The 10,326-nt window shown below is 36.7% G+C and overlaps 1 protein-coding gene across 1 annotated transcript; it reads left to right on the top strand.

Annotated features, from left to right (window-relative positions):
* Window positions 1–7,921: 7,921 nt before the first annotated feature.
* On the top strand, window positions 7,922–9,297 carry LOC140851135 (proline--tRNA ligase, chloroplastic/mitochondrial-like). The gene is made up of 3 exons (XM_073242688.1): window positions 7,922–8,145; window positions 8,767–8,850; window positions 8,947–9,297. Exons 1-3 carry the CDS (start codon window positions 8,054–8,056, stop codon window positions 9,086–9,088), a joined length of 318 nt encoding a protein of 105 aa, XP_073098789.1. The 5' UTR covers window positions 7,922–8,053; the 3' UTR covers window positions 9,089–9,297.
* Window positions 9,298–10,326: the final 1,029 nt, after the last annotated feature.

Below are 10,326 nucleotides of genomic sequence, written 5' to 3'. Positions count from 1 at the left end.
CCCCAGCCCGAGATCGCGAGCAGAAGGTCGCGGCAACCGCCGCATACTTATGAAGAACTCTCTCCATAAGCATGCAAGGCATCTCATCACGGTATCAATGCATCACAGCGGAATAAATTCAAATAATTATTATTCAACTTTAATTCAAGTAATTAAATCAAATGTCTTACATCCAATAAAATTTTACTAAAACAATAAATCTAAGTTCAATGAAGTTGACAATGCTAAATCTCGCCTCTAAAAGCTCTGTCTCAATATTTCTTCCCATGCTCGAAATTAATTATCTGAATCTGAAAAATAGAAAGAAAGGTAATGAGCTAGACAGCCCAGTAAGTAACAAATATCTCAACCAGATATTTCAGATATTAATATAATTTTCAAGAATAATGTTGCAAATAAACATAAGAGTATATTTCATGCTGATTTAATACAAATCAAATATTTTCAAATATTCACATATAATATAATCATAAATCCGATTCGATTCAAAACACTTGTAACTCAACAGCCTTGACTATGACCAATGTTTAACCCCCATTGGCGGGGTCCACAGAATACCAGCGCACAACCCCACTGGCATGGTCCACAAACACCAGCGCACAACTCCCACTGGTAGGGTCCACTGAGTACCAACGTATAATCTCCATTGGCGGGGCCCACTGAAACATAGTTAGGCTGAGAGTATAAATCCGATCTGTATCAAAACACTTTGTATCATAATTTATCATAATTTTTCACTGAACGGGTGCATAATCGACGTACCATAATACTTTAAAAGCATTTTTCTTTCAAAACATAATTTCATAAATCATGCATAATTTCAGAGAATAATTATTTATTTTTAGAAAAATATGGAATATCTCGAGAAGATGATTCATTACTTACCTTTCACGGAGTACTGAACGAATAGATCGGCTAACTTCTAGGAGATTCTTTTCGTGCTATTATCCAAATTATATTTTTACATTAATTTTAATTCAAAATTCAATCTAAACAAATTTCAAATCAAAACCTCACTTAAAATCAGACTCTTTCCTAAACTCGATCAAAATCATCAGATGAAGCCTTCCACTACGCTAATCCTAGAGGAATAACTTTAGAGAGAGAAATCCATCAGGAGAGAGAAACAATCTAGAGAGAGAAAATTTTAGAGAGAGAGAGTAGAGAGAGAAAGTCCAATTCCAGAGAGAGAAATCAGAACCAACTATAAAAATCAGAACCAACTATTGATTAGAACCAACTATTGATTAGGATCTTGAAATCTGATCAAAATTAGATCAGAAAATTTAGATAACTGGTCTCAATCAGATTCAATGTCTAAAATAAAAATCTGGTTACATACCATATGTAAATTTAACAGAATAAATTATCTATGCATCTATATTATCAACTTGGCTCTGATATCAGTTGAAGAAAAAAATTCGATCAGGATCAGATCACCAGGGTGCATCTAAAAAATTTTCTATTCTAAAACTTTATAACCTTTATAAATTATTTTGTATGCAGAGGAATAAGGATCAAAATCTTTAGGGGGTTACTTGAATCTGATGCCTCGCAAGGTCTGAAGAAACAGATCCTTTTCTTCGTGCGCACAGGCACCACAGGAAAGAGGGATGATCCTAGATGCGTTGCTCCTTCAGAAGGCAGCAAGGGAGGGGGGAGATTTAATCTTGGATGTGACCCTTCACGTCAAGATGATAGATGTTTGGAGCTCTTCATGCCAAGAGGAAGATCAGCGCCAAGAACTCACGCCAAAAGAAAAGGGACGCCTCCCTTTCTTGGATGCACAAAATCTCTCACAACTCACGGTGGTTTTTTCTCCAATATTTGTCGCACAAATCTTTCTTAACCATCGATAGTTAGAGATCCCTCCTTTAAATTGGTGACGCCCTACAATCTGATCTGGACTCTTAATTCAAACCATATTTGAATTAGTCTTAACCTTATCCAAGAAGAAAACCCGAATGGGAAAGGATTGATGCCAAACTTGGTGTCCCCACTTTCTCACGCATGCACACAAGAGGAGGGGCGGAAAAACCAGTGCCCCCTCTTTTTGGTCGGCATACATGAGAGAGAATCCCAGGTTTTTGGGACTCTTTGCATCCAATCCAAATTAGGCTCAAATCGAATCCAATTCGAACCTGATTCAAACCAAATTCAAATGGGCTGTCAATCTCAATCTGATTATGATTTAAGTTCAAGTCTAATTTAGATTTTTAACCCAATCAAGCCTACTTAAATCAGATCTAATCTGAAATAATTAGCACTTGACTTCAATCTCTCATAAATTCTTTGGATTATAGATTAGATCATATTCATCCTCGGAATTAAATCTACATCTCATATCCAGTGCTAGTTAGGCATAGTCAATTGTTTAATCTCATATGACCTCTAACTTAATTCTTAATTAAGCTAATTTATTTGTTCAATCAAGTCACGTATTTTTGAATTGAATACATAGATTTTGGTCAATTCTTTCCTACGTTGCTTGACTTTGTGCGTGACTCCGTAGGTTCGAACACCAAGCTGATAGTATAGGAATAAATTTTCGTACTAATCGAAGTTATCATCTAACAATGGTTCTCGACGTTCGGATAGGTCGAATATGTGCAAAGCAATATTCAAGAACCTAGGCATATGGTTATCGTATAATTCATCCTTTTGATCCTGAATGCTCAAGACGACCTAAGGTTTGCTGTCAACCCTAAATAAGTCATCCACATTGTATTTCAACCTTTCAAATCCATCACATGGATTATTCTGGTCAAGGTTTTGCTAAATTGAAATACAGTAATGCATTATTTTCTATAATTTGGAGGGGTCAATCCTATCTTGATCCACACACAGACTTCGTAAATACTTGACTGCATCCAGTGGTCTTCCATCACTGTATTAGAAATGCAGATAGTGTGGCACCAAAGTATAGTGAGTTGCTTCCAAATCACTATGGTGATCTCAGATCTGAGGGACATGCCCATACGCTTCGCGAGCTGCTCTTGACAGCAGAGCGCTGAGCAAGTGAGTCACTTGTTCCGTGACGATGTACTCCTACATCTCATCTGTATGTCATACCAATGTCTCTACACTCCTTGGTTACAAGGACAATCAATCTGTATGGCGTACAACGATCTATATTCGATAAGCGTCATCGTCCTATTAATGATGCATCATTTGGTCGCGAACATGTTTAAGAACTATTCGATAAATCTTCTTTTATTGATCGTATTATAGTTCTAAGAATTTCATCATAAAATTAAGAGTTCTATAGGAAAGATGTCAATATGATGAATTTGCCAAAATAACTTTTATTAATTGATAAATAGTTTATATACAAAAGCTCAATTGTTTACAATAAGCCAATTGGCTGACACAATTCCTAACAGATCCTTCTCATATATATACAACATAGGTCGATTTTTGGTCAAAGTCTACAATAGCTAGGACGTTCTAAATTTGATAAGGCTTTCAGTCATGAAATTGGGCCATCAGGCCATGTGACATAGAAGCTTGGATGATTGCTTCCTAATCGATTTTGAAATTAACATTAAGCAAAAAAAATTGTGCATTTGCAGCATATTTATTGACAATGATAAAGATTTCAAGTTTGTTGCTTTGTTACCTTAGAAAATGGCATGTATCTAAGGTTGCTTGCAGTTATTGGACGGATTGCGGTGCTCGGAGGCCTTATCATCTACTCTCACAGCTTAGCAGTAGCATAGATCACATGATTGAAATAGCGGCTAATAGCATCCTGCGATCGAAGAAAGTTGACACCAATGTGCCTCACAATGTGCATGAACATCGGAAGTTGTTTGTTACGTTAGTTGTGTCCCGCAATGGCCCACTGTACCTATGGACATCCCATAGCTTGAAGAAAGTGTTGCACTTCATCCTAGGCCTGGGTAGGCATGCAACATCAAGCTCATATACAACTCTTAAGAGGTGATTATTCCTTTGTTGGTTCCTATGGACTGAGAGGTAAATGCTACAGCTAGTGTGGCACTTCAACCAAAAATAGCAGATGAATACGACAACCAGTTTTCAATAGGCTGTAGCCTGCATCTCCTAGGTGACTCCATTACTAGGATCCTTCTACAAGTGCAATGTAATTAAGATGGGATGTTCTTTGTAGTCACTATTAAAATGTCAATAAATGTAAACATCCTAAGGGCTCTCAGTGGTCCTAGGGATGGCAACAATTCGGGTACGAGTTTGGTAGGTCATTACCCATACCCTCCTTGTACTTTCCTTGGACTGGGGCAAGGAGGGTACAACTAGATGGGGTGGGTGGGTAAAGCTGCAAAGATTAATATTTTTTCTTTGTATACAAATCAAATAAATAGAGTATATAAAAATGAACCTTAGTACTTCCCATAACATTAAACAAAATAAGATTTGAAGACATAGAACATAACAAACCAAATTTCAACAATAATAGAAACATAAAAACAAAAATATTGTTCTTAGTCAAATATCTTTTAAACTGAAAAAAGCAATCAACTAAAAAATAAACAACTAAACATCATGGTATTAACTTTTCAAACGTACAATGTTTTTCATGAGTGGAGCAACTAGGACAAAGGGTGGGGAGGGGATTTGTGAAGAGCCATACATATCCACGTTGGGTCAAGGGTGAGTTTTACCATTACCTACACCTATCTCAGATCCACTGTAGGTTGGATAAAACCTGCTTGTTAGGATCAGGTTGGATACCTGATGAGGCGGAGTAAATTGCCATGCCAAATGTGTCCGTGGCTATTGTCATGGGGGTCGCAAATAGGGATAAGACTTCTAGGCCAGCTGAATGAAGGTACATGATAATAAAAATCACTATACATGCATTTACAAGAAATATATATTTTGATAAGGCAAAATTAAGAATTGCAATTATATAATAATTACATAAATTATGCAGTGATCATGATGGATAAGCAAAAATCATATGGCACATATAACTACATATACGATCATGCGATCGTCAAGAACAAATGAATTGATTGCAAAAATGAGGCACTAGACATATAGAAGAGCATAGTAACTTTGCATTTCAGTGCAGTAATGTAGTGCTAGTAATATTTTGATAATACAACAATGTAGTCAAAAAACATGGCAATAATGCTAATAAATTAATGAAATAAGAAAATAATGCTATCAATGAACATGCTTGTAATATTCTGACATGCATATCAGCAATGACTAGTAAATGGATACGAAAATAAAAAAAATTCATATCATGACATCAAAGTTCCACTTGCATCACATTAGACCCATCCTAAGCCATTTGGACCACCATCATGGAGAAAAAAGGCATCCCCAAAATTGCATCCAATGATATTAATACATACCATTATCTTGCAAGGATTTGGCACTTGGGCATCATTTAGCCTAGATACACACTAGGGCCATTTAATTATAAATCATGCAAGCAACATTGATAACAGTATATGTTGGATCTAGGATGGATCAAGTACATTGGCATCACAAAAGCCATTATGTTCTCAAATCCATTTGTAGATTAAACAATCTCGACAGATGATGCAAATCAAAGTAATAGAAGGAAATTAAGGCAGGATTTAGAAAAAAAATTAAGGATCAGGAGTAGGGGCTAGAGTCATTGATCAAGGTAGATTCAAAGCAGGTCGCTAACCACCTTGAGGTCAAATGCCATGGAGAAGCTCTAAATTGGAGGAAGAAGTCCGTGATGAGCGAAATAAGGATGCCATTAGGGTTTACAGCCTAGCTTTGAGGGTTTGGGGGTTTAGCCCTAAAACCAAGGAGCTAGCATGAGGCAAAGGAGTGCAACAGTCTCCCGATGAAGGCCGGGGTTGAGGATGGATTAGCAAGAGGATAAAGTAGAATGATAAAAAGAAAGGTGGGGAGGAGAGGAGGGATGAGCAAAAGCTAAGGTCAAGGAAGCAAAACCTCGAGTGGTGGGTGAAGCTTCGTTGATGGGGATGATGGTTGGAGGGGCTTCGTTAATGGGGATGATGGTTGGAGGGGCCAGTGAGGCTGTTGCTTGAGAAGTTATCTTTCCAGTGGGAGGTGGTGACCATACTGCTTACCTTTTACACCCCAGTGTATTGTTGTATGGCCAATTCAACTGTAGGACAAAATGCAGTAACAAAGGCCCTTTTTGTTCCCACTTATATGGGCCCCAATTTACTTAAATGTAACCGATTTCTGCCCACTCCTGCAATTCAGTTTAACTTACACCTAGTTGTAGGTAGCCAAATAGGTCCTGAGCTTTAAAGGTGTTATCTCATTGTCCGTTACCTTTAAAGGAAATGGACCATAGAGAACCAAAATAGTGACACATTCATTGTTCTCAGATTTCATGGAGTTGTGGGTGAGGTGACTCAGTGGGCATGGGTAGTTGTTGGATGGAATGACAGTCACGGCTTGGCAGAGCTTCGAGACAGGCAGAGCCGACAACAGCACCAAAGAAGATGGAGTCTTCTAGTAGGAAAAGAGTTAGATTGTGAACTCTAGTTGATGTTAACATAGGATATAATGGTCATTTACAATCTCTGATTAACATAACCAGCAACTGGTTACTATGGGTGCTGGAGGGCTAACAAAAAGGGGTTGTTTGTAAATTATATCAATTTTTTCTCTGTCAATTTGTAACTAGGGATAAGGGAGGGTTTTTATATAATATCGACAAAATTCTAGATGCGATATGAAAAAAATTCTTTTCTCTAAGAACTTGGTATTGCAGATCATGATCAATGGAGTTAATCTTCAGTTTGGATGGGTTTTGCATTTTTTAAAGATTTAATGAAAATTAAATGGGTGCATGTATTGTTGTTGTTATTTGTTAATGGGCCAACTGAAAGATGTGATCGCCCCCATGACCTCTCATCCCTAAAAAAGGCAGGACTTGATCCCAAGTCCCTGGTTCATGCACTAAACTACACTAGTTGCAGGTTAGTTGGCACCTTGATCCTATTGTCATATAGGTTGCCAAATGTGAAAGCTAGGTTTGTGAGGTAGAAGGGAAGCAAGATTCAATCACCAGACTCTTCTGAGTAGTTGTTTTCTGTCATCTTATAATGTTCTAGCGTACCTATTTCCCAGTATCATCAAGTGTTGTTGTAATGGTTATGATGTGGGAGTCGAATAGTGGGCACTAGAGCTGCTTATGTGATCTTGGACTTTGAAGCGAAGGATTAGGGCTTTGGGAAGAACTTTTGAAGCATTCTGTTGGGTTAATAATGGGTGACAAGGCATCTAGTGATCTTAAGGAATCGAAGTTGTGCAAAATAAAATGATAATAAATCCAAATGTAATCAGATTAGAGCTTACTTGTTAACTGGAGAAATAGATAGCATAAGATAGAATAATAGGAAGAAAAGCAGAATGTAGAAGAGAAGTGAAATTTGGGGAAAGAACAAAACAAGGGGAGCTGACAACAACCAAACCTTGGCTTTCTTCTTTGTTTTAATGAAATCAGTCTTAAAAACCATCTCCGTAGGAGAAGATTACAGCCTCTATATAGAGTGAAAACCCTAACAACGTAAAAAAAAAAAAAATCTTGACCCTTGAATTAAAAGAAATTCTGGCCATGAATTAAAACATAAAAAGGTCACAAAGCTCCTAAACAAGATACTGCTACAGTTGTGAGAACATTTGCTTGCTACAGTGATGCTAATGACTTGGTAATGAAGACTCTAAACATTACTGGAACTCTTCCTGTTAACTGGATACGTCTGCAAACTAGTGAAAATGGGCCATTGATGAAAAGTTGAGCTTCAATGCACACGAGTCTTATGCCAAGAACTCAGCTCTGAACCAAAAGATAATTTCAGCCTCATCAGACTGTCTTTTCTAGAATATTATAAGATTCAAGTTAACCTTCACTAAAATTTTTTGGGCAAACCCATAACAAAAGAGCTACTAACATTTTGTTCCATCAGTTTCATGAGAATGTACTGTTGTTCTGCAGGGTGTCCCTTTGAGGATAGAAGTTGGACCTCGTGATATTGGTAACAGGAGTGTGGTTGTATGTAGGAGAGACATCCCAGGAAAGCCTGGTAAGGATTTTGGGATATCCATGGAGCCTTCAAAATTGGAATCTCATGTGAAGAGCAGGTTAGAGGACATACAGGCATCGCTTCTACAGAGGGCTATATCATTCCGTGATGGGTAAATCTTAATATTCTAACATCCATTACCTACGTTGACTTGCTTGAATCAGAAGTTTTATGCAACTTATATGCCACCAGTGGTAAAGAACGGTAGAATGGTACATGTGCAAATCCAGTTCTCTCTATGAAATGTATGTTGTTCATTCTTATTTGATGAATAAAGTGTCATACTTTTTATTTTCCAGCAATTTTAAAACCCATCTGATGTTTATCTATTCTGGTGCAACAATTTTTAACTGGCGCCTTCTAGGATGATGAATGCAGTGTGACACAAGATGTTGATCATATATGTAAACTAAATGATATTAGGTGCATATATAAATGAATGTTGTATCTAATCTTTTAGTTCATTGGATTTTTTTTTTGGGTAAAACTTGATAGACATTGATCCATTAGTACAAAAAAAGAGAATTCATCATATTGTCTGCAATCCTTGTTCTGTTTTTTTTTGTCGTTTCTTTTGTGTGTGTGTACGTGAGTGCACATAATGAAGGGTTCTGTGCATCAATTACAACAATGGGAAAATCAATTGAGAACTCTCAACTTCATTCCTGTTTGTTGTTTATTAAAGGCAGCCTGTTTTGGTTTTTCGCTGATTTGGAAAGATATGTACATACAGTAACATTGTGGATGTGAACTCGTATGAGGAGCTCAAGGCTGTAATTGGTCAAGGAAAATGGGCAAGGGGTCCATGGTCAGCTGGGTAAGAAACTGAAGTTATCAAAATTTTCCTTTCTCCATACTGAAATTGGAAAAAAAAAAGTCTCATAACCAAGCTATAATTCCTTCTAAATTTTAGTGATAACGAGGAGTTGAAGGTGAAAGAAGAGACAGGTGCCACGATAAGATGCTTTCCGTTTGAGCAGCCCCTGGGGAAGAAGACATGCTTCATGACCGGTAATCCAGCAGATGAAGTTGCAATTTTTGCAAAATCTTACTAGGTTCTTTTGTATCACCCTTTTCCAAATGACTAGTTCAAGAGAATTTTTTCCTCTTATTTTACCAATGTATTCATGTAACAATATTAATTTACATCTTGGACCCTTGCTCATTTAAATTATCTAAACTATAGAGTCATCTGTTCATTTCTATGTATTGGTACTTGTAAATCTATGATTATAATTTATCTCTAAATTAAAAGACTGGCACATGAGTTCTTGTTTGGTTGTTATCATCTAATCACTTGGACATTGTTATATCCAGTATCATTTTTTGAGAGTTTGATAGTTTAGGGAAGGTGTTTCTTGGTACAGAAGGCAACATGATAGCAACATATAAATCTATGACTAAATTATTTACTAATATTGATTGGTGGATAATCAACAAGATGCAACACTAGTAAATGTTTAAATTATAAAAATGGGTTGATAAGAGAGTAAGTAAAGAAAGATTTATGAAGGTAGGGTAGATTTCGTGAAGGAATCCCTCTGTTGTGCCAGAAAGTTCTTTTTTTTTTGGTAGATCAAATGAGCTACCACTTATACCATTGCAACAATAGCTAGGTTGATGCAGGTCGAACATGGGTAGCCATATATACCACCAAAGACATAGAGGGGGTTATTTGATAACCCAAATGGGATTATCACGGCCCTTTAAGATCATTGATGATCCTAATACTACAATGATCTGATCCCCAATAGTTTAAGATTACTGCATTTGATTGGCCATGATCTAGTGATTAGAAATCTTTAAATATTCACAAGTAATCTTTTTGCTATGCTACGGTAATTTAATATTGCTAATCATATAATATCAAGAAATACCCTTGACATATTTTAGATTTTATGTGCATTCTCAATTAGCATTAATCAAGAACATTAGTAACTATGCTGATTCCTCTATAATGGCTCTATTATTTTGTCATAGACTACTTTTAGTGGACCTTTGCAAATTAAACTATGTTTTGGTTCTATCAACAATACTCAGCATGACATCAATTTTGAACAAATTGATTTATAGTTAAATTCTCACAACATTGACCATTTGCAACATGTTATTATTCTATTAAGATCTACATGACCCAATGGATTGGGTCCCTTTCAAAAAATTTGTAGGTGGTAAGAACTATTAAGGCGAAGGCATTCAAGGGCTTTCTAAGACAGAATGAAAGTTATATGCTCCTCCAACTGGTTTAGGTTTTATTTTTGGTTTTACATCCATTCTTAGGGATGGCAATGGG

The sequence above is a fragment of the Elaeis guineensis genome, chromosome 8 (genome assembly GCF_000442705.2).
Source record: "Elaeis guineensis isolate ETL-2024a chromosome 8, EG11, whole genome shotgun sequence".
NCBI classification, from domain to species: Eukaryota; Viridiplantae; Streptophyta; class Magnoliopsida; order Arecales; family Arecaceae; genus Elaeis; species Elaeis guineensis.
Note: the sequence above shows the minus strand (reverse complement) of the source record. Positions and strands in the feature narration are given on the sequence as shown.

What these genes read in the sequence shown, in the direction of transcription:
- LOC140851135 (XM_073242688.1), top strand. Translation starts at nt 8,054, where the DNA reads ATGGAGCCTTCAAAATTGGAATCTCATGTGAAGAGCAGGTTAGAGGAC. An exon ending in GCTATATCATTCCGTGATGG is followed by an intron (nt 8,146 to 8,766) that starts GTAAATCTTAAT and finishes ATGTACATACAG; the next exon opens with TAACATTGTGGATGTGAACT. An exon ending in AGGGGTCCATGGTCAGCTGG is followed by an intron (nt 8,851 to 8,946) that starts GTAAGAAACTGA and finishes TCTAAATTTTAG; the next exon opens with TGATAACGAGGAGTTGAAGG.